A 25568-nucleotide genomic window follows, 5' to 3' on the forward strand; every position below is an offset into this window, starting at 1 on the left:
CAAATAGCTTGCAATCAACAAATGCCGGCATCCACGATTACGTTTCTGTCGTCGGCATGCTTATAACTTTCACTTTCTTCTCGCCATTTTGCCGTTTATGTCATTAAAAATACTAAGCCACGGCAAAGTCTTCGAAGGGAAATATCCAGTGAAACATCTAATCACAGCACTATGTTTATTTGCCATGTTTTATTTATTTATACTTAACATTATTTTAGCATCAAATGTCAACCCGATATGAGTTTACCGATAAAACATAATCTTATTTTTGCGATGACATATTGGGCAACCATTTCCGGTTTACGTACTTTCGGTTTTAAATTTTTTACAAATTGTATTTTTTCGGTCTAACGGATTTAAATGGCGAGACATGATGTAACATGACATTGACTTATAAGTATATGCTTGTCATGCATAGATTAAGCAAACAATCGCAAGCCATATTTCCCAACATTCAGCAGAAAATGTTAAGCTCGTCGTCAAAATGACAGAATTGTGACAGGTGCGTTGTTGACATTTCCAAGGGTGTACCACAGGTTATGATTGTGTGTTGAAAATGTTGGGAGCGGTATTTTCGTGCTTTACAATATATCAACCCAATAAATATATGAATACTATCATCGTTACTAGTTCAGAAAGTAGGAATATTGTTATTTGTTATAATTTCTTCACGCAATTTACCCTAAATGGCCTCATACGAACTATTCTTATGGAAACAACATGTCTGCCTTGTGAAGCCATTTTTGACAGATATCCGGCTCAAGTTTAGGTCTGTTATTTTAGCATATGGTGTTATCATTAAATTCGAAAAGTAAATACGCATAGTTTGAAGATATGATAGGATAATTATTGATATTTTAGACCATAACATATAATGGTGTCTTAGAATTTCGTAAACTGCTGGAATTTGATTTAAATTAAGTTAAATATTAAATTGGAATATATATTTATTTTTTGACAACACCATTGTGTTCTTTACTTGATTTTAGACATATGGTGTACTAATAATTTGAATTCTTAAGTTAAAAATCGTCTTTCAGATATTCTGCATATACCCGTATACACCTGACATAGTCAAGTCCAATAGCCCTTAAGGTTTGTTTTGCTGTAGTATTAAAAGCTATCGATATATGTTCGATGTCATTTGACTGCAGTGATGTAGTGTTTATAAAATTGGCAAATGACAACTTGTAGTTATTAACAAACGTCTCGGTAACTTTTTACACAGTTTTTATTAGTACTGATGCAGCACGTTTAATCTGTATTGGTCGATGATTGGAAACGTTGACAAAGTGGTTCACGATTAGACAAGATCAACTTTTGCTGACGAATGTACCAAATATGATTGATCATAGACATCTTATCGCAATGACCATACATGTAGGTATAGTTCGCTCCCCTAGACCTCTTATACATACTTGGCCTGGGTTTATCTATGTAACGTCCTATTAAAGCTTGGCACGGTCATGTAAGGACGTGCTAGGTTTGTTGGTGCAGGAAAGACGAAGTATCCGAAGAAAAACCACCGACCAGCGGTCAATACCTGGCAACTGCCCCAACTGGGATTCGAATTCGCGACCAGAGATGGAGGGCTTGTGGTAATATGTCGAGACATCTTTACCTACATTTAGTGACACTTTATGTTAACGATAGTACATAGTACATGAAGTAAGTTTTATGTATCGACAACTTTCATTAACTCGTTTTATATTTGTAATATTAGTAACATCTATGATATGTACTGTGATTATATCAAAACTGGTAACAGGATCATTTGCTTATAGATAATTAAAATTTGATAATCATATTCTATTTCGTATTCATGTGTGCGAGATCTATCTAATAGATAGTTTACATATTGGTGATATTGCAGCAAGTCGTATAATAAATCCAGATGTTGCTGAACCCATGATATGCATATTTACCTATAGATGTGTAAAGCTCGCCACAGTGAAATCTCAGAGATTGGACATAATGTTTGATCTTAACATTTTACTAGATACATGTACAAAAAACAAGAAGTTTTATCTAACGTCGCATATTGAGTAACAAACAGCATTAGCTCTGTATTTCCAAGCATCGACCTATACCGATGCCATTAAACGTGCTGCTTTCTACTAGGTTGTATTTACGGCTTAACACTTTGAAAAGAATTCTGTGAAAATCCGGTTTTGCAAAAAACCTTTACAATTGTAAGTTTAAAACTAGAACCAATTTACGTACCCGGCCTACTATGCCTTTCGGCCGGCACTATTTTCTGTCAGAACGTCTATTGAGCTAAAATATTGAAGCTAGTTTCAAACAAGAAGCGATTCCAGCTGTCTTTGATATCTTTGTAATCAAAACGATAAAGAGGTTCATTGCACTATTTCCCTTCCCTTTATCGAGAAAGGGTCCTCAGAAGTTTGTGAGGTTCTTTTTGAACACGTCCTTTACTTTATGTTGCGTGCTTACAAAGAAGTTTACTGTAGTCAAGCTAATTAACTACATAAAAAGCATACATATCAAATAAGCATGTTTTAAATATACACCATAGTTTTGTGATGAAATAAGAAACTATAGACACAACTTTGAACGATTACTTAGAAAAACAATGTGCTGGTTTTGTAATCACCATATTCGTAATTATTTATATGACTGTTGCATTGCTAAACTTTTATTTCAATGATAGTAATAGTACAATTGTTTGACGTTTTTCATTTATTTTTTACATCTGTGAATGCGTAGTGCCAAGTAGGGTAAAGACAGTGGGCTTCAAGGTATCCCCTTTTTGAAAGGTGGTTATCGGTAAAGTTTGTTTTTGTACTAGTGATACTCAACGCAGCACAATACCATGTAGTTAAACTAATAATAAACTTGTAATAGTCACTACGACCATTTGAAGGTAACCCTTAAATCCTTTATACAGGCATGCATTATTGAATATTTCTCATCGGTTTGACAAGTAACACGTATTTTATACCCACCGATTCTATAGTAATATGTGGTATAAACAAAAATGGTCGTCACGATAACAGATATAACAGAAGGCCATTTGAATTTTTTCTAATGTATGAAAAGCTTCAAGCAAAGAACAATCTGATATTTATCATTGTTAAGTACGTGTACATGACCGCCGTAAACTTGTTTGTAGGTACATTTGTACATACGTCAGCTAATAGTCTGTCATGCTGGGTGGGATAGTGCACAACATCTGAGATCGATATCACTAAATGGAGGATTTTTTTTTTGATTTTTTTTTTGGGGGGGGGGGGGGGAATTAAATAGATATTCCTTTATATCTTGAGACATTTCTAATCTTGCAGATATTTTAAATGGCAATACTTTTTGTTAAGTCTCTAACGCTGATGAAATGTAAGCTGGTTTGGAAAATATATTATTTTCTGGCATTAAAAGCGCGCTTGTAATTATTCAATTTCTCCATTGACTGACTGACCGCTTGCGATCTCTTTAAAATAACCCAGATTGAATTTTGTTAATCCGTTAAATAATCCGGACAACCGGAAACAATAATGTCAAATATTGGTATATACGGGATGCTGTAGAAAGAACATTTTCTTTTCGTTGTACATACAGTACATATATTAACTACATTGAGTTGCCTATGAATAATTCAATGCATAATTCATATCTCAGAAGATGTTTTCATAATGTGTAAATCGATAAACTAAGAAGATACAACTCATACCATTATAACTTCATTTTTCGGTGTACAGTTTAAATCTAAAGCAGCAATTCCATGAGAGATGAAACGACTAATAAAAAGGTATGGACAATGTAAATGATCTTAAACCAATTTTCCAAATATACATATGTATATGGAATACTTTCTTATAGTTACATGAGTAAACAAATAAAACAAGTACTTGAAATTCAACTGTGTTCGACGTATATTCATACATTGTAGTATATATTACCTTTATCTCTTTCAAGGAAACTTTTTGAAGAGGCCACTATTCTCAACAAAAAAATCGATTTAGTAGATGATGATTTACAAACATAGGAATTTTATTATTATTATCGTTGGATATAAAGAAGAAACCATATGTACAAAAATGAATGTATCAGGTATGAAATACAAAGTTAAACTTCATGCACTTCTGTGTTGACTATGTGTTTACGTGTCCATAGGTGATGTTTTATTGTGAAGAAATGTCACATCAACATTGTCATCCAGTCAATAATATATTGAAAAGAGCAGCTCCGTATAAGCGACTGTTACAAAAGTGTTTATTATATGTTTTATTTACTTTATCTTAATTTCTTATCTAAATATTTAGTCATTTAAATGTATTGATCGAATGTGTGTAATTTCAGAATCTATGAAATAATTTCGTTTAGTTAATTTCTTTTATTTAATAAAAGTTGTATTCGACAAATGGTAAAACCTCATTATGTAAAACCCTGCTTATAATGAGCACATCATCTGGGCCCACTGATTTCAGTGTATATCTGGGATATACGGTATATTTTAATATATACTCCGTTTGGCACATGTGTTAAAAATGTTTTTGTCAATATACATGCGTCTTGTTTCACAAATATCTCAGTAGATTTCTAAAGTTTGTATCTCAGATAAATATACAAATATATCAAATATATAATATGAATTATATATGTATATACAATGCACACACATTATGGAATACAATGCACACACATTATGGAATTAATGGTAAAACAAAGCCTTTGCGTTGCAACCAGATAGATATACAAAATCACACCTTTCGTCCGCAAAATTGGTTGGGAAGAAATAATACAGGTATTTGGGTTTTCTTCGTTCATTGAAATCGACATTTGTTTGAATGATTGAGGCTTACCAGGAAGGTAAGCCTCATTGTTCACGAAATCGACATTTGTTTGAATGATTGAGGTTTACGAAATCGACATTTGTTTGAATGATTGAGGCTTACCAGGAAGGTAAGCCTCATTGTTCACGAAATCGACATTTGTTTGAATGATTGAGGCTTACCAGGAAGGTAAGCCTCATTGTTCACGAAATCGACATTTGTTTGAATGATTGAGGCTTACCAGGGAGGTCTGTAGCTCACCATAACTTCTTCAAATAAAGGAAACTAATCAATGTGCAGTATCTATACTTTTGTTCCACCAGATCCTTTGTCGACACTGCTGGCTTTTTCAAGGCTAAGGGATGGTTTTCCCCAAACCTATACAGAGTTACTGTATAAAAACACCATTGTTTAATTTAATGTAAATGTGATTAGAATTTTACACTTTTTTTGGAAACAAACATCATCTTTATTCAATTATTTTGCACATTATTGAAGAAGACAACTCAGTATTTGACGCCATAGACAACACCATTATAAGCATCCTTCTAAAAAAGAGAGGGGGAATCAAAACTGAATATGTTAAATAATGTTTTAAATTATCGTCACTCAGTTCATGTTTATAGTTGCAAATCACTGTCTTCCTTTATATAAACGTTTATAAACACAACAATATCATGTGGAAAGATAAATGAATAACATCACATTTCAAATACCATTGATCCGCCAATTTCTCTCTGTGTTAATCTAATGATTTCGCACTGTTGAGCATTATAACTCTTCTGTCTTTTAAAAGGCCATCTGTGTAAAAGTACAAAACATTATTACACGGAATTTCTACTATGATGTGTATTGGGTATTTATCATCACAGATACATGAAGGTTTGTTATTTCATGCTATATTTAGTAATGTATTGTTATTTTGCTTTCTTTGCGTATCTTTATTTGAATATTCATAATTGACTTATTTCGGTATCTTTGATATTCCTCGTTTTATATGATTTGATTTTCAGTTACATATCTACAGAATAAGTTTGGGATATTGACAAAAATATTTCTTTGAAAATATTATGTGTTGTTTTTTCTAGCAAAGTTTTGGTACACTGTATTTAAATAAGTATGTTAAATATGTATAACACACGTGTTATTCTGTGTATTTGATATAGAACATATTTGAAAACATAATGTTAACATGAACAATTAAACGATGTCTAATTGGTTTATATTTGAGAACAAGTTAAAATTATAAAAAATGCTTGAATCTCATACATAGGCATTTTGTAGTATTAACCAGGTACGAGATACTGGAAATACATTTACGCATAGCATGCAATAGACAAATTAAAAAAAAATTTTTTTTTTTAAATACTGATTTCGTAACAAAAACGGATTACAACCAAAATGTGTACTTTTACAGTATCTTCAATCCTGAATCTAAGACATTGTTATGACCTCCAAGCCAGAGCCCCGTGGAGTAGTGCATAATGGAAGCGAGACTTACTCCGCGGGAATGGAGAACAGCAGAAAAGTAGTTCGGACATTCATCAAACAAGTACTCGAATGTGTAGGTGAGGAAAAATATCGAGGTGATTACATGATATATTGACATTGGTTGGTTGATAGATTAGATCAATGTCCTATTAACGACCAGGGAAGACCGTGTATGCGGTGTGTTATGTGTGTGAAGTACGTGTGTTTTGGGAGCCTGCAGTATGTTCCTGTTTTATAGTGCCATATCACTGCAGTATGCAACCCGACATACCGGGCATTGCATAACATAATTGTAAATTAATGAATCAGAAATGTTTTTCCTGACAGACGCTAAAATAACAATAGGTGATGTTGTTGTTTTTCAACATTCTAAGGCGCCATGCTATCATTCTCTACGTTTGTATTGAAGAATTCCTATTAGAAGAAGACAGAATCAGAAGCACGGTATGTATAGCCGAGTTTGGATCGGCCGACGGAGGCGTGTCACTAGAACTGATGGATACCTTAATAGGTAGGTTTGATCGAACATTGAACAGTTCCAGCAAATCATTTAATATTTAAATATTTACTGTTTGAAGTGACATGGACTCAATAACGATACTTTCCAGTATTATCATTATCAGTCTATAACCGCGGATTTTTCGTATATTCTGCATTTGCTTACTGTATTACAAGGCTTTGTCTTTGTGGGTAGGTAATGTTACATCCTGTTTTTTTAATGAAAAAGACGTATGTTTTGCTCACGAGGTAATGATGTCCCAAGTGATACTTATCCACAAGGGAGATAACTCGGTAATATGCTTAGAAGAAATAGTGCAGCACATTCAAACTTGTTTTGTTTCTCCTGCAGATCATATAACCAAGTTAGTCGACGACCACACAGAAGTCCTACTCGTATACGAAGACCAGTTACTCAACGATTACAACGTTCTATTTAGGACCGTTCATAGTAAGTCAATTTTGTCCGAGTCATTATTTTACTTGCATGCTAAAATTGTAAGATTTTTTGTTGAACATTTACGAAAAAGTTCTAATTAAATTAAATTCACATGTCTTTCCGATATTCATGTTCTGTAATCCCTCGACACTAAATATTTTAGTTGATTTTGAAGGCAATGCGTTCAAAAATAAAAAAGAGGCAACAAATTCAAAGATCCTCCACCGCCGACAGACCATAAATGATATTCATCATTTGAACAATTATTGGTGTTTAATCCAGTATATATATGCCTTATTAAACACGAAAAAAAAATAATATAAAATAATTCATTTCGCCTTTGATGCATGACCATTCAGTACTTCATTTCATATAGAATATAGTTCCATGGAATTTTTTCGGGATGCAATTAATTATTTTTCATATTTTTAACTTGAAGTAAAATTAGAAGCTCAAACTTTTCAATGGTGATAATGGTGTAAAGATAAGTAACTTTTGTAACTGAAGAAAAATATTAAATCATCTGCCCCTGTTTTTGATAATGAAAAAAATACAATTTGTCAGCAGTGAAGCATCTTTAATGAAACATTTTTCAAGCATCCAGACCATTATTCCATGACAATAATGTTTTTTTTTGTCTTTTTGATATTTAATACAATGCAGCAGTCATCTTGAAGATCTATGTGTTTCATTTCAGCTGAAAGCTCAAACTTCCCATCTGAATTTCAAAGTAAGGAGAATGTCCATGTGCTAGCTAGTGCTACATCTATGTACAAAAAGTGCCTACCGACCGGCTTTGTCGATCTAGCGTTCTCCTCAATGTCAAACCAGTGGCTGAGTGAAATGTAAGACAATGATTCTTTACTAAAACCTTTATTTATTTTTTATCTAATATCAAGTATTCATTTACTAGTTTTACATGTGTCACTATTGTTATATCACAAGATCGAATTTTATGTCATCACACTTTGATAACTGCAATGTTGTTGAACTTTTGATATAAGTACATTGTGTATATTTATTTTAGTTATTCAACCTAATTTGTTTTCATGAACAAGACATTTATATTTCTCTGCATAGAACTCGGGTCAATTTTTAGTATTAACATACGACAGATTTATCTCCCCTACCTCCCTCCAACTCCTACCTTACTTAATCCCCAATCTCCTTTTTAGTGTATGTGTTTATTATTCTCCATTATGAATGAAAGATAACTTTGAATAATGACTTTGGAAAATTAGAACTTTGAAAAAAAGTTTGACTATAAATATGTGTGTGAATGTTACTGTGTATGTTTTGAATATTTTTGTTGCTTTTGAAGACTCGTTTATATAACAAAACTTTCATGAGATGAACACTCTTTCAATATCCTGTATGTTTTATACCCAGGCCCTGCCACATCCGAGCAGGGATATTTCAGTCTGACTGTGACACCGAGGAACTGGAGGCGTATCGACAACAGTGGAAAAAGGACTGGAAACAGTTTCTAATGTGTCGAGCTCAGGAACTCAGGCTAGGTAATTTACAATTTCCCCAATCTGTAGCATTCTTGTGGTGTAGATGTTCTTGTTAAAGCCGTGATATAAAACCATGACATGTTTGATTTCTTTGCATATCATTATTATTTACAGTACCGTGACTACGTCATGTTTTTCTATTGAATGTTATTGAATAACACGCATGATCGACCCATGTTCAGCGTCCTTCTCTTTTTAACATTTCAAATTATTTTGATTTTGATATGTGTATGAGGCGGATAATTTTTACTTGTACAGTATGAGTCAACTACTTAAACAATACCATAAATCAGTTATTACATATACATTTATATCTCTTATAGATAAATCTTACACATTACATAAATCAATACATATTTATGTATAAATAAATATAAAGAACCATTGAAAAACATATACAACAGCTGTTTCTACCCATTAGAAGGCGTCAGTGATGCCATAGTGCAAATAGTATTGCCAACTCAAAACTCCGTAACTTGAAATTGAAAACAATCATCTGCCTATAAGATATAAGTTAAATGACTGATTCATCAGTTGGGTTTCGTGGCTACCATATATCTATTATGTTATACAGGGGGCTACCTGGTTGTAGTTTCCTTTGTCACAGATGCGGAGGGACGATTAAACGACCATGTGGGGGAGAACTCTTTCCAATTCTTCACCAGTATCTGGAAGGAGTTCGAGCAGAGTAGCAAAATCACTCAGGTGAATAAAGGAAAAAAGGAAATGAGGAAAATATATATTGTAATTCTATTTTTGAAATACTAGCATTCAGAGCTCTTTGAAAATGTCCTGTAGAAGTTAAAGAATCACTTCTAGTGTAAAGGTGTAGTAATTAAAGAATTATTGAATAAACAAAATTTGCTATTGAAGAAAAGTGTCTGTCTTGATATAACATGTTGGAAATATTATCTCGCTCTCGTAGGTTCCGAAAAGATGTGCAACAGCATGAGGCAGCATGAGAAAGTTAAAAAACAAAGTACCTTTAACATTGTGTCACACATAATGTGATACTACGTATTTTCTCATGAACAACCTCTAAAAGTACAAAGGCTAAATACCAATGATAACTAAAATGATAAGTGATTATGTATATTTGATATTTTATTACGCTCTTCTTTGTTATTTTAGGAGGAATTCCTTCAGACAACCAGTTCGACATATACACCAAGTGAGACGGAGCTTTTAGAACCATTCCACGACAATATGCAAACCAATCTTCATCTGGTTAATCATACTCGGAAAGAGTGGAACTATCACCTGGCCTATCTAGTAATGCAGGTGAGGTTATTACCAAAGACATAGAATAACCCAGGTCTTGATATACAATATTGCGCTTGAGATTTTTTTTAATGTTCAAATTAATCCAAATAAAACCTTCCGCCCATACAACACGAATGTAGCACATTAACTGAAACCATTATTATACAAATAGAAGACGCGAAAACATGCAGCACGTGTTATATACTTATTACTATTAATGTCGTAATATCACCCATGGACCATATTATAGTAAAGCTGGCAATTCAAGAAAAAAAAGCTGACCAATCATAGGCCTATAGAGTCTTCCTGTAAAGATTATGTAGAAAGCGACGTCCAAGTTCAAAGTTGTACGTAAACCACAACCTAATGTTATTCGAAGCTTTAGATGTACATCTAATGTTGCAAACGGAGCCTCCAGGGGTGGATATTATGACAGTGATAATAAACCCATGAATATCGAGGATGGACTTACTAGGAGTAGCTACATATGTACATTATTCCATTCGTTCGCCCTGATGGTATAATGGAAGTCCGTGAAACTCTCTCATCCAATCTTTCGCAACTAACACGATGACGTAAAGCATGAGCTAACGTACACTCGGGACACGTTTGATTGACACGTGCATGTACCTAGTGCACCTTGGTTTCAATATCAATGATGTTCTTATTGATAGCTGCAATTCCGTCTTTGTATAATACAGAGTTAGATCCCCTGGGGGTAGGTATCTATTGTGACGTAATTATTTTGTGAGCGCAATTTACGTAGTTTTCACTGAAAATTATGACGTCACGCCCGCAAACATATGACGTAACAATCAATACCTACCCACAAGGGCAAATAACTCTATAGAAACTAAGGACAGATAAGAAAATTATCTTTAGATGGTCTGAAATTATATAGGTTGGGTTCATATCTTCGTTCTAACATCTTGCAAGTAACTGAGTAATGATAAACTCATACTCTTAATGTATTTTGAAATGCATATACATGTACTCATTTTCAATTGTCAAACACCATTTGTTGTTTTCCAGACAATGAATATGGTTTCTTTTTGTTCTTGTCTTGATGATACTGACAATAAAAAATAGACACCAGGCTACGCGTGTATTATAAGACCTTATTGGAATGAACCTTCTAGCATTTGCTATATAACTATCGGATCAAGTTGGTTCTTGCAGGTATAGAAGAGAAGAAGAAGTTTATAGAGCAATCAATGAAGTGCATCAGACCTTGGCTGTACAATATCCTCCACTCAGGACTGTCTACAGATCGAACCGAGGAGGACAAAGGGAGAATAGTGGAGGAGTATTTCTGGAAACTCCGTAATATTCTTGATCAGAAGTCAGAGTTTAGTCCAATATTGTACAGAACTGTTTGTATTGTAGCTAAACGCGTTTAATGTTTACTGCTTAATTGTAAGTTATTGTATTATTTACTTATTTTTTTACTAATTAAACATGCAGCTGAACACGGTTATAACGAACCTCTGTAAATGAATATAATAACATTATAACCAGGGGTTTCTTGGATTCTTTGCAAACATGTTCGTTTTAGACAGAACGCATCTTAATATTGTTATATGATACACAGTGTTTTCTTTTTAAACAGCAGTGCCACGGAAGAGGACTAAGATAGGCATTATCCGCTGCCCATTTTTTTTTTATTTACATCTTACAATATATTATTAAAATGATATGTACAATTGTTTTATGAATAGAATACTCGAGACGGAAACATATGCTGTTGTCTTCTGTCTAATGTCTTGTTTTATTGATGAATATAAAGGGCTATATATTCTATGATACACAATATGTAAAAATGAACAACCAGTCAACGGCAGTACATTTCTCAGTGTGTTAGGGATACTTGCCTTACTTGAAAGTATGCCGTTGATCCTTTTAGCACTTTGCTTTGTTTCTGTCAAATATTGGAAGAAACACCTCAAATCGAACACTAGTGTCATTTTAACCATAAATTTAAATATAACCATATGTCTACACAGGTCAAAAGTCTTTCTATGAATGTTTGTCTGGTGAAATTCTGGTGAGAAGAGCTACCTAAGGCCATATACTAGTGTCAGAAGACTGAAGACGTCAATGTAATCCTGTATGGGTAAGTCAAGATTCGACGATCACTGAAAGTTGTATGGTGTGTCCGAGGTTTAAACTTTCCAATTTTACCACTTTTTATAAAGTTGTAGTACTGGAAGTAATTTTAATTATAAAAGTGAAAAATCTGTTTAACGTGTACACGTAAAAAATAGGCTCGAAAGATGCCGAATCATTCCGAACTCTTCCGAACATCGTCGCGACAATCTCGAAGTAACACGAGAGTTGTGAAACCAAGAGAAAATGTCAACAGTTTTTCGTAAACAAAACATGTGGTCGACCTCAGCAGACTGGATCTACAAAGAAAATAATGCTCGCACATTACAATATCTGATACACACCATATTGAATCGTGGAAATGTGTGAATTAGATGTTTCAAATACTCGCTCTTTGGACATATACCAGCATGATTTGCTCATATTAGCCAGAAGAAAAACGTAAACACCTGGATCACCACGTGCAGGTCGTGTCGACGTCGGTCATGTGATACGATTCGGAACTCTGACAAAACCCGAAGGTACTGAACATGGCGGTGATTGAAGGCGCTTTAGTAAAAAATATAGACCGACATATAGTTTGGGAGCTAAATCATCAAGTTACATGTCCATATTCAAATATCAAATGTTTTAGCAACATATCGTTACAGTGAAATTTGCAGGAAATATAACTTTAAGATAAGAATTATCAAATACCAATGGTTTGACTGCAAATCTTTATTCGGGTTTGTTGTCACTTTATATGGCAGACGGAGGATTTGGTGTTTATCTTAATCTGGATAGTAAGTCCCATTAAAAACTCCTAATTCAAAATGGATAAATGGATAAAGTAGTGTAGAAAATGACGTATTGTACAGGTTCTGTGTAAGATTCCAAAACCTTGACATTGCAGTTATATTATCATAGACTCAGAGTGCTCAATGTAAAATGTTTATTTAACACAATCTTATGGGTTTGTATGTGCTATTTTTCTACAACGCCGTGTACAGATGATTTCTTTTACCAAATTGTTCTCCTCTCTATCATTTTTGTTTGAAGTTTCTCAAGTTGGTATTCTAAATTATTATTGTTTTTTGTGTAACGTTATCTGTGATTGATGATTCGTTGATAAGAGACTATTGTTTGAGCTCAGATCTCATGAATTTTCTATCTACTTGAGTTTCCACGTCTCTTTGGAGTTCTCATAAACGGTTCAATTCATCAACGGTTTTCAATTTATATATCATACGTACATTCCCCCGTTTCTTATTTTGCTGGTTTAACCTTATGGTGCACCAAGATGCTTCGGAAAGTCATCACGGCTTTACATTCTATTAATGCTTTCCGATTACAACTTTGCGTTTGGAATGCATGGTTGCCGGGATACGGTGTTCAAATATACATTTGGAGAGCTGCAGTGTGGTGCGAAGTTTGCGAAGTTAACTGGGAGTTGATAATATGAAATTATCGGCGAATATTCTCTGATTAAACTCGGAACAAACATATAAGGTGCGCAATGACATGGTCGAGTGTTCTTTTCATAAAAATCTCAATTCAAAAATATGACTGCATCCCAAAACACAAATTTGTGAAAAGTAGTGATTTATATGAGCAATGCACAAATGAGAAAAACAACAAAACAAATTAGTTTTTGGAAAATATTTATTATAAGGAAACCACAATATAAGGTTAACAAAATGAGTTATTGCACCTTGATTAATTACTTATGATAAACTCAAACCTATACTAATTCATCGTCGTTAAAGCATAATACATATGGAAGACAACGCCATAACCGACTTCAATTCTTAGATTCTATTTATCTTTTATTTTTTTTAGTTCTTTGGTCCACGATACTTTTAAAATACGTCGATTTCAAAATACTTAAACTGGGCGTGGGTGAAGTACGAATTTTTCATAAATTAGTCCGGACTTCCTGTGATTGTGACGTCATATTTTGACAAGATTTCTATGATGTCATAATCACCAAAATGTGGCACTAATGGACGGCACATCGAACTTCACCTACGTTGTATATGCATTATGGTATTGTGAAGATATTTTGTTTTGTAAATTGGAATAACTGGCCATGTTGTATTGAATCCGGATGGCAGTGCAAACTGATAAAAAGACCCCGACAATAAGTACCAGGTCACATGGCCTCCTTTTGTTTTGTCAAAGATGGAGCAGCTATTAGCAATTATAGTTAACTAGCACAGACATATAACGCCGGAACCCAAAATAGTTTACAATATCATCAAGTAAATTAAAAAAGATGTAAATATTTAAGACAAATACATAGGTAGAAAAACACTTGTAAATAATACACAAATATAAATAAATGAAAATGTCGTGTCACCACGTGTGAAATAAATAAAAAAAAATATGATACAAGTCCTTAACAAAGATAAATTATATATATAATATTTATCAAATCTTGACATAAGCTATATTAATGTCTTGGACAAAAAATAAAACAAAGAGTTATGCATTTACATTCACTACTAACAAATTTTGCTTTGTTTCAGGCAATCTGTATGTAATGAGGGGCCGCGGTGGCCGAGTGGTTAAGATGTCCCGACATATTACCACAAGCCCTCCACCTCTGGGAAGCGGGTTCGAATCCCATGTGGGGCAGTTGCCAGGTACTGACCGTTGGTCGGTGGTTTTTCTCCGGGTACTCCGGCTTTCCTCCACCAACAAACCTGGCACGTCCTTACATGACCCTGGCTGTTAATAGGACGTAAAAATAAACAAACCAAACCAAACTGTATGTAATGAAATTCTATACTCAGTTTCCTTAAATGTTGTATAAGGTTTGATATTTTTGTTATTTACCTTTTTCTTTTTTCTTTTTAAAATTCTATTTGAAATGATAACATTTTGATATGGAAAAATGGTTGTATTTTGCTATGCCGGGTATTAATAATGGTTATTCATATTAATCCATTTGTGTCAATAATTTCGTAAACATTTACCCAGTATTGTGTTTGGTTGCGAATAACGAAAACGTATTTGAGAAAACAATTATTTATAGCCTGCTTTTAACAAAAAAATGTACTTATGTTATGATTAAAAAACCCAACCCATTTTGATTTAAAAGTAATAAATCAGGATCTTACATGATTTTTAATAGTTGATTTTGTTTCATTCACTGAAATCAGCTATATCTCCAAATAATCTGGAAAAGGTAAAATACACTCTTTCTGTCGGAAATAACGATATTGCACCTTTATTAGAAATGCATTAGCCTATAAACTTTAAAATACTAGTTTCGCACTTGATATGGCACGGATCCGTATAAATGATCTACAGATATTTACTTACGTTCCCATGTATAGGAAAATAAAAAAATGCTATACCGCCATCTAGATCATAACAAAACGATATCACATGTACAATGGATGTGGTTTTCTGTATAAGTTAGGCCGGCGAATGATGTCCAACCAATGACTTCTAGCTGGATCAACTGACATTTGTTACCTACTGCTTTTGTAATTTCAGATACCAAGATCACTTAAGTGATATGTAAGTTTGAAAAAACGATGGTATATTCAATAAAATGTATGTCTATGTAGGACGTGTAAAAGCATTTTAGAAAGAGATTGTGAACGTTGCCCACCGTGAAACGTAGCTGGTTTGATTTTTTTGTCATTTTACAAATTAAAACAACGTTTGTGAAATCTGAACCGGCATGATATGTACCCTAGGTACGTATAAAAACATAAAACTTTTTTTCTTCATTTTGAACATGATGTTGTAGCACACATATATTAAGCACTAGGTATTTATCTTCATATAACTAATGAAAATGCTGCACCCGTGCCCCGGGATCATGAAACAGTCTTGCTGAGCCAATAAAAAGTGATGCGACTTTAAAAAAAAAAAAATCTGTGATTGGCTAACGCTAAGTCTAAACTTAAGACATTTTAAGACTTAAGGCCGTTTCATGATATTGGGGCCTGGTTTTTCTTTCGCCAGACACTGTAGTGTCAGAAAACAAATGCATACTACATTTACACATTTATAACCCCGACTGGCATAATTATTCGTACGCTTAATGATCTTTAGTTAGTTTAGTTAGTCATATATTTTTACATTGTCTTGTTCGGTTTCAGAAAAACCCAACATGGGAAAATGCTATAAATATTGCCAGGTGTAAAACTATTAGTCTAGCAGTTCACGGAAATTGCAATAAAATCCGTCGAGAATCCTTATGAAAAAATGCAAGAAATCAAGCATGCGAATACTTCTCTCCGGACCTTTGTTGTCGTATTCCGTTATGCAGCAGAAATACTAGATTGTCTGCCAAACTTGTTTCTAATCTACACTAGTCTTCGCTTCGTAAATACAACGACAGTATTTATAAGCGCAGCCAAAAGTATGTAATCCGGTCTGAATAACGACCAAGTCTCTAGTCAATATTGTAACTGTAACTTTGTCATTCCAAATAGAAAAGAATTTCTAACAATGGTATCAAAATTCTCGATCAAATAAACAAATTACCTTTGTTTGTATTTAGAGGGAGATACATAAACGAAGAAAAAACATGTAGATTGACTTATTGTATTTAAACAGATAAAAAGAAACGTACAGAACACCATTTTTTTCATGGCTACTACATTTTGCGATTACCGAGTATATACTTATGACTTTATTTATGTAGTAGTTTTTTTCGGAGTAGAAAATGAATTTGAATTCTTTTCATTAACAACTTGGTAGATATCTAATAACATCCTCATTTACCAGTTATAGTAAACAAGGGGAAATAAATCTGATAGGTCAGAATATCTATTCACGGAGAGATTAACTTTCGAGATTTTACTTTAATCACGAATTGTTCGAAAATTTGCACGCGGAAGAAAGTTTGGTTACATGAGTTTAAAGCACTTTTCAATATCAAGCAAAAACATATTCTGAAATATCTTCAAATAAATTTCGTTCTATGTTTGTTTATAGCAAATGTATGGCCAGTATAGGGTGAATTTATTTGAAATGATTTATCGACACTCGTTTTTCATTAACTATCAAATAAAGACCGTAATAAGTTAATTTCTCTTCTACAAGTAGCAATAAAAATATCTAAGTTTTTTCATGTGCGTTTAGCTACAACACAAGCAGTCCTGTATAGTACTGGACAAAACTCTGACTTTTGAGCGAGGATATTACGGAGTTTCCGGAAATAATCCTGCATTATTTTCGCTTTGTCCTCTTCAGTTCGGTCTTTAGATAGTCCTGACTGGAGGATGTTGTACAGCCAAGGTTTGATACACTTTATGGATTTCTCAATAAACATTTCCTTTTCCTCTATACCTGCAGGGTACATTAGAACATATATTTGTTTAAACTGTCAAAAATTGTTTTTTGATCACCTTTCTTTTCATAATTAGCGAAAACATGGCCTTACAATATAAAAATTAATATGCATCGATTTTTCATTATTCTCGTTGGCTTATGCAAGGTCACATGGAACTGGATATTTGGCCTCCGTAATTCTCTATTCTATCAAGCTGAGCGGATAACACCATATGGACAATAAACGTTCACAATTTATAAATTTTGAAAACAAATCACCATTCATGTCAGATATAGCGAAAAATACACATAAGTGTGATGTTCATTGAACAGTTTGAAAAAATAAAACTTATATAATAATAATAAAGTCTTTATTTTTACTTGATGACAAAATGACTGAAAGACTCTTTTGGTCAAGTATACATAAAAATGTACAGTGTTTACAAACAACTTTACCGGCATTGTTGGGTAGATCAGGAAAAATTTCAATATCTCTTTGTGTACAGGAAACAAGCGTTAGGCATCCTTTAATGTCGTCCTGGAATGGTTGCACGAGTTCGGCTTTAGTAGGGTGATATGTCACCGAAGAAGTGTGGAGAAATTCTTCCTATAAAAAACCAAACACCTATACATGCTGGCAACGACAAAATTGTATACACACCACATCCTACATAAAGGCAAATGCATATTTAAAGCTTAATTTTGTTTATTAATTCATCCAAAAATAAGCAGATTTGGAAGTCAACCGTTTAGCGGTTCCATGGATGGATCAAATATAATTTAAAAAGTTGAGCTACGTGCCTCTTGGTGTGTTTGCTTTTTAAGACTTATACATCACCTTGAAATCATCATGATCACACGTGCGAATGTTCAAAAAGTTTGAATAGTAGTTAAATAAAATGAACCAAATAATGTCCTTATCTAGCAATATTAAGATATCTAAGATGTTACGTTTTTGTTACCTGCGTGATTTTGCCACACTGCTGGAATTCCTCCCAGATACTGGTGAAGACTTGGTAAGAGTTTTCCCCCACGTGATTGTTACATCGACCATTGTCATCAGTGACAAAGGAAACCACAGCCAAGTAGCCGCCTATAAGTACATTTGTACTTATTAATTTTATTGTATACAAACAACTTCAATCTTGAATGGCAAGGAGTCCAACTTGTCATTCTATCATTCATCGAACAATTTTAATCCAATATACATATATATATTGCATAACAAAATATAATAAGATATCTTATGATATTATGACAAAAGTGTTGCGTCCCTTGTGCATAGGTTTCTATGGTGACTTTATTATTTTGTTAACAAAATTCCCGATGTTTTCTCTGAAAAGTGTGACGTTACGCTCACAATTACATTAGGCCATGGGCTAGGAAGATCCCCCTCCAAATCTTTGAATCAATATTTTTCTGAACCCCCTGATCACAAATCAAAGCAATGATAAAAAAAATGTGTGACAAATGTTTTATTTTTCATTCATACATCAATTATGAATGAATAAGATGAAATTATGCTTACTATAGATCTACAATGAGGGTTTTTTTTTGGAAAAAATGTGGTGGCCATCTTGGAAAATGGCACATAATGACGTTTAAATCTTAAATTTCTTTTTAAATTAGTGTCGCAAATATCTTATTTTTCATACATCATTCACACATCAATTATGAAAAAATAAAATGAAAAATAATAATAAAAGAACTGCTGCCATTGATCTATAATGAACTTTTTGTGAAAATTTTTGACGGCCATCTTGAAAAATGCCGCCCAATGACGTCAAATTGATATGAAATTTCTTTAAATTCTATTAATGTCGCAAATGTTTCTTTTCATTCATACATCAATCAGGAATGAATTAATTGAAAAAAATCAGAAACATTACTTAGCATTGATCTATAATGAGGTTTTTGAAAAAATTGACGTCCCAGAGGCCAAAAAGATTTCTTTTGCCCTATTTCTTCTGGCATTAACTTTATCTGTGCCATGGTTTTATCATAATGAGGAATATTAATTAAGTTATTGCTAACATGTGTTTCCGGTTATATAAGGCCAGTTTCAGAGTGATAAATACTCTGACTGAACAATGGGATTAAAAGCCTTATATTAGTAAACCAACACTAAATTATTCTAACTGATCAATGGCAAATCATGAAAATAATGGAACTATGTCCCATCTGATGAGAAAACATCAGCACTTCGAAATTTACAAGCTAGGTTACAGAAGGCAAAAGTCTTTTTTTTCCTATTTTACCAACCACTCTTTAATTCCCCCCTTTATTTTACTTAGAATAAATACATTAGATAATTGTTGTAGCTTAAGTAATTCGTAAAATTGGAGGATCATAGTTTAAGTTTATTCTATAAATGAAAACATCTATTTTATTGTATTGTTATTTTATGATTATGTAAAGCACAATAAACTACGGTCTGAATACACCTAAATTGATGCCTTTGTTATTTTTAAAGGGCTAGCATCTTCTGCTAAAATTACGATTAAATTCACAATTTGGCCATATTACTGCACTTATCTTCTCAACTAAATGTGTGTCGGGGTAATTGTTCCCTTTTTATCTCGTAAAACTACTGTAAAACTACACCTGGCGTAGACCAAGGACACACTCTGTCTACCTAATTGTTCTACACTTATTCATTACCACACTGACAACAATTCTAGCCATAGACTTAATTTATCTATACGGTAAAAAGATCCCGCATGCTATTTATCTTGTACATAATACAATGTACTAAAAGACATTTTAAAAGACTACAAAACTATTTTGCAGTGGAGCAAATTTTGCTTTTTTTGTACCTCATAAGACTAGAACAGTCATATCTAAGGTGTAAGTATACATTTTGATATTAATTATGGATGTTATGCGATACCTTGACGAAGTTCTTTTGCACGACACGACAAGAATTGCTTCCAGTCGGTCTTCCATTGATGACGAAATGCTTTCAGATCTTCATTGTTACAGTCTGTTTGAAAAATACCGTCTCGGTTTTCACAAGGTCTAGAAAAAAATATCATTCATATAGTTCATGATAATGATGTAATATAACGCAAATGTATTGTACTGTTGCGTTTTGTTATTTAGATTTTGCATTATATTTATATGTTCTATCATCTTGACTGCATTTGGCCTCATTTTACACTACACACGTCGGTCAAGAAAGAAATAACTTGATATGTTTTGTAAAAAACTAAAATACTAAAAAAGTTGAAGCAGTTAAAATAAGATCATATTGCAAAGACTTGAAAGTAGCCCCTCGATAATTACAGAGACATTTAAAAACTAGAAGAAGTATAATGATTCATGAACGACAACCGCAAAAACTATACTGAACTAGATATATTGTATCAAGGTCCAGTTGTTCTAAAGATAATAAGGCAGGTCTTAGTCTAAAGTAGGATATTATTTTTAAGGGAAATAACAGATTTTGCAGCAAATAAGCAATAATTTTTCACTAGTCAACTATTCGAACATGTGTTGATGTAAAGAGCGATGAGTCTCGTAGATTGAGCATATGTTTCATTTATGAACAAAGAAATCCTAAATATGTGTATTATAGCCCCTATTTATACCAAACTTATTTTTAAACAAAAACATTTTATTATCCCTAGAACATACATTTGAAGGCTGCACAGTTTGAAGGCTGTCAAGTTTGGGGTCTTGGGGTCAGCCTTCTAAATATATACAAATGTCCCCTCTTTTTCTTTCTTTCTTTGTTTGTTTGTTTCTTTTCTTTCTTTCTTTCTTTGTTTCTTTCTTCTTTCTTCTTTATTTCTTTCTTTCTCTTTCTTTCCCTTGACCAACTATTTTATTCTCGGTTACACTGACTCCTTCCTATTAACGAACACTCAATACCATAACCGTAGAATGGAATGACTTACCGTTTTAATGTAGGTAACATAATCATACCTACTTTTCACTCAGCCAGTGGTTAGCCATTGAAGAGAATGCTAGATCCACCGAAGCAAAAGGAACACATTTTCTGTACATAGATGTCGCACTAGCTAGGACATGTACATTATCGCCCAATTTATTTGTCATGTTCGAGTTGGTGGCTGGAAATAAAATAAGAATACATACTTAATTTCATAATAATCATAAACATTTAGTGATAGCAAAGCTCTGTGATATGGAAGCTCATGAAATTCTCAGGAATACCAGTCCCAGGTGCGCGTTTTCTGACTCAGCAAAGACATCCCTAAAAGTTAATGTCAGAACATGCTTCGATATGCCGAAACAAAAGTGCTGATTAAGTCAAAACTTGTTTTCTCCTTATGTAACTTATATGATTGTTATTCATCAAGTCAGTTTGCTTCCAGAAATCGGGATTAAGTCTTAATTTCATGAGCAATGGGTTGTGAAAAAATTTGTGAGTATACCATTTTATTGATGGCTTATTTTATTTCCTACCATATTTTATACTACTCTCTTTGTGTACCACATGGTGTGGTGTTTCCTTATATTACAGATTCCAGTCCTTGTAATCTCATTTCCGTGTAACATAAAAAATACTAGAAATTGTTTCTGCACAATTAAATTTAAGAGCAAAATTTATTTTGAACTGAATTACGAAATGGCTTGTTTTTCGATCTCAAAAAAAATCCCTCTATCTTTTTCGAAAATACGTTACAATATTATATTTAACGAAAACGTATTGACAGAAAAGGCGAAAATAATTTACCACTAATATGGGGGGGGGGGTAGCAGGTTAGTTGTAGAATTAGAATTGAAGTGAAAAAATATACATCTTGGTAGATGTTGTTCTCTTTTTTTTTATAGTACTGAACATACTAAGAAATATTCTTTCAGGGATATTTTATCAATGTAGGTTATTCAGATTACAAAATAATCATACCAACTTATGTTGTCAGTTTTCTTCCTTAAACTTCTATGTATGATCCACCGAAAACTAGTTTGATCATTGTAAACAGTCGACGTTTGGTTAATCGAAAGTACTAAGTATATCAAAATTATTAAACAATTGGAATTAAATCATTATACATGTAGTATGATCTTGTGGGAGCCAAAAACATATAAAAAAGAAACTTACCATGAACTGTTTTAAATAAAACATTGAAGTCATTGAACAGCTGGTCCTCGTAAACTATTATGATATCCCTTAGATCGTCCAAGAATTTGTTAATGTGATCTAAATGTACAAAAGAAATCCTGAAAGATTTATTTAAAGCTCAAGTTCGTCTTATGATGGAATCACACGAAAGCGGAAATGATGATATACTTTTTCTGACAGGTCTTTCGGCCTGTTATCGATTATGAAATATATCTCATTTATGGATCTTTGTTGAGGTCCATATGATGTTACATGTATGTCGCCCGCGTAAATTAAAGAATGACCAAGGGCTTAGCCCGAGGTCGTTATTTTAAAATCTACAATTGTACATGGGTGATATAACACTATATGGACCGAGGTCGTTATTTCAAAATCTACATGGGCGATATAACACTACATTATTTTGTATATGGGCCGAATCAAAGGTCCTTTACTTTCATATCAAATATTTCGTTTCTTCAACAAATGCCAAGAACAATCTCGTATGTGCATATGAATAATATAAAAAGCGTTGGTCAAAGAACGGCACCCTGAAGAATGCAGAGTTTGAGGAATGAAGTTCACAAAGGAATATTAACTCTTTATTTCTAAAAATGGAAACACCGAGTCAATATACTATATATTGAACGTCACGTGGCCATGTATTAGCCAACGAAAATATTGAAAATCAGAGCATATCTAATATAAATATTAATTCATCAGCTATAAGAAGGTAGCTTTTTTGAACTGTGCTTTGCAGCAGCTGATGAAGGGATAAAGCCAGCTCCAAAACTGAGTATGTTGTGGGCTTGAACAAATAAGGTTAAGTGGCATTATCTTAGTATAGAGGCACTTATCAATTCTAAAAGACAATATTATAATCTAATTTTATAACTAATCCGTTCAAATTTGACGTCTTCTAGTTTGTGTTCCATGTACATTTGTATAATTCATCAAACAAACCGACGTCGTTGAAATATCCACACGCATGTTTATGGATATGTACAATATAATAACAACAGTTGCAATAGACAAGAAAAAAGACATTCTGATTTATCGGAGTTACTTTCCTTCATTTTACTACATCAGTACTCCGTCAGATACAAGGGGAAGTAACTCATGATCTATCACAATGAGAAGTGCTCTTACCAATCAAAGTGACCATTAGCTCAAGTGACACGCCTCCATCGGCAGCCCCAAATTCCGCTATGCATATCGTCCCTGAGCTCTTGTGGTCTTGTTCCAAGAGATTTTCTTAACAATGATATATTCATTTCATAAAAATATAAAGGATCAAGACAACACTTTTTCTTTGATATAACCGATTCTATGCAATACATAAATATTCTAGACATATATGTACAATTTTACAGCAACAATTCGTCATAATAAAAACTGCAATATCGTTACAAGTTACAAATATTTTTGACGCACGATTTATGTACAGTTCTAACAGAAAAAATATATATAAATAAAAACAAAATAATCTACATTTTAATGTTTTATTATGCATGTCCAGTTGTATAAGCAATTGCATATTCACTGCAAGTGCATGTAAAACTTTCCAAACATTATGTAAATGAACTTTTTCAAAACAAAAATAATTCCCATCGTAGATATCAAAATTTCTTAAATTCGCGTTCCATATAGTTCATAAATATATAGCAATTAAATTGATATCTTACCGACACATTGCAGAATTTGTTTGGTGAAAGTTCGTACAACTTTTCTACTGTTTTCCATTCCAGAAGAATAACAATTAGTCCCATTGTACACAATCCCCCGTAACTCGGTGTTGGACGTCATTTCTTCTTGTAACGTCAACCTGACCTTAGGACTAAGCTGACTACCGATACAGTGAATTGGGACACCTTATGTACTCTGGTAGTACTGATGTACTCTGGTAGTACTGGTTTCTTGTACACATATGTAACCTTGAACGTAGATCGGTCGGTCTGGCTTTATGGCGAACAATCTGGTGGCGGTTGCTACTAGACTATATATAGACATATATGAATATTAAACCCGCGCACAAATTGGAAAGTCGTCAGCATTTATGTGAATGCTTTAGCCTATGATATAACAATATGCATGACATTATGGAAAATAACAATGGATGTTTCATTTGACGAACTCATCTGTACATGAAATCAACAATACTGATTTACTGGCATATTAAATCAATATGTATTAGGACGAACTCCAAATAGGCAAATTAGCACATATACTGGATAGGCTTATATAGCCTACTATTGTCAAGTGCTCGGATTAACTTTTTAATTCTTATTTGGATACTAAAAATTACATAGCATTTTAATTCTTTCACTCTGGTCATAATAACATATTGATCGCATCTAGTGAATATATCATTGACAAATGTAGGGGTACTTGAACTTAGCTTAGTTACTAAACAGTGTCTATATCCATGCTACTGTAGATTATATGATGCAAATATTAGTTAGCATAAAGAAAGGCATTTCAATCACCTCAAATACGTCTATTAAATATTTTAGGAACATTGAACATGAAACGAAGACTAGTTTTGGGGAAAAAAAGTTTAACTGTTGTATTTGGGGCAAAACATGCAGATTTGTGGAAATGCACTTACACTCCTAAATTAAACATTTTTTTTTCTTAAAGAAACATTATTCCCACTATTACATGACATTTAACAATGAATATGTACATTGGTATCAATTGGGACGTCCCATATATACCATATTTGCTTGTTATAATCAGCCGCCGTTTTTTCCTGACAAGGTCAAACAGGACTCGATGTATATACGCCTTTGTAAAGTAGAATCCGGTCAAACCAGCGCTACTAGTAAACATAATGGCCTGGTTATTTGGTGACTGAACCCTGTGGACTCGCCATACTGAAATGTTCAATTATTTTTGGATATTTTGCCAAAATTTACAAATGCCAACACAACAATCTACGAGTCAACATTAACATCTAAGGTTAGGACGGATGCGTAGATACTTTATATCAGCTAAGTTATGTTCAAGTACAGGAATACAGAAAATCACCAGTTTTTAAAACAGGGTCTTTTAAACCTGAAGTTTCATACTTCTCATAATAACAAGTGAGTGTCATTAAATTTCATATCAGTTCTTTTAAA

At 33.2% G+C, this 25568-nt stretch overlaps 2 protein-coding genes across 4 annotated transcripts; one reads left to right on the forward strand and one right to left on the reverse strand.

Annotated features, from left to right (window-relative positions):
• Positions 1–335: 335 nt before the first annotated feature.
• On the forward strand, positions 336–16574 carry LOC138321628 (uncharacterized). Of its 3 annotated transcripts, none has more exons than XM_069265427.1 (9): positions 336–502; positions 6208–6376; positions 6691–6792; positions 7132–7230; positions 7916–8063; positions 8608–8735; positions 9310–9440; positions 9867–10016; positions 11178–16574. In XM_069265427.1, exons 2-9 carry the CDS (start codon positions 6238–6240, stop codon positions 11181–11183), a joined length of 903 nt encoding a protein of 300 aa, XP_069121528.1. In that variant the 5' UTR covers positions 336–502; positions 6208–6237; the 3' UTR covers positions 11184–16574. The 3 variants fall into 3 exon arrangements, with proteins under 3 accessions (XP_069121528.1, XP_069121527.1, XP_069121529.1); XM_069265426.1 differs by lacking the exon at positions 336–502 and adding an exon at positions 693–769; XM_069265428.1 differs by lacking the exon at positions 336–502 and adding an exon at positions 694–769 and having other exon boundaries at positions 6208–6358.
• A 124-nt stretch (positions 16575–16698) lies between these two features.
• Positions 16699–24333, reverse strand: LOC138321627 (uncharacterized). Its single transcript, XM_069265425.1, has 8 exons — positions 24132–24333; positions 23596–23700; positions 22447–22545; positions 21310–21451; positions 20269–20396; positions 18341–18471; positions 17835–17985; positions 16699–17396 (listed from the first exon to the last, which is right to left on the reverse strand). Exons 1-8 carry the CDS (start codon positions 24250–24252, stop codon positions 17176–17178), a joined length of 1098 nt encoding a protein of 365 aa, XP_069121526.1. The 5' UTR covers positions 24253–24333; the 3' UTR covers positions 16699–17175.
• Positions 24334–25568: the final 1235 nt, after the last annotated feature.

The sequence above is a fragment of the Argopecten irradians genome, chromosome 4, assembly GCF_041381155.1.
Source record: "Argopecten irradians isolate NY chromosome 4, Ai_NY, whole genome shotgun sequence".
NCBI classification, from domain to species: domain Eukaryota; kingdom Metazoa; phylum Mollusca; class Bivalvia; order Pectinida; family Pectinidae; genus Argopecten; species Argopecten irradians.

Coding starts and splice junctions, on each gene's coding strand:
- LOC138321628 (XM_069265427.1), top strand. CDS start 6,238: ATGACCTCCAAGCCAGAGCCCCGTGGAGTAGTGCATAATGGAAGCGAG. Junction 6,793..7,131: donor ACTGATGGATACCTTAATAG/GTAGGTTTGATC, acceptor TTTCTCCTGCAG/ATCATATAACCAAGTTAGTC. Junction 8,736..9,309: donor AGCTCAGGAACTCAGGCTAG/GTAATTTACAAT, acceptor TATGTTATACAG/GGGGCTACCTGGTTGTAGTT.
- LOC138321627 (XM_069265425.1), bottom strand. CDS start 24,252: ATGACGTCCAACACCGAGTTACGGGGGATTGTGTACAATGGGACTAAT. Junction 21,452..22,446: donor TTTATTTAAAACAGTTCATG/GTAAGTTTCTTT, acceptor TTTTATTTCCAG/CCACCAACTCGAACATGACA. Junction 17,397..17,834: donor TGATCTACCCAACAATGCCG/GTAAAGTTGTTT, acceptor TGTACCCTGCAG/GTATAGAGGAAAAGGAAATG.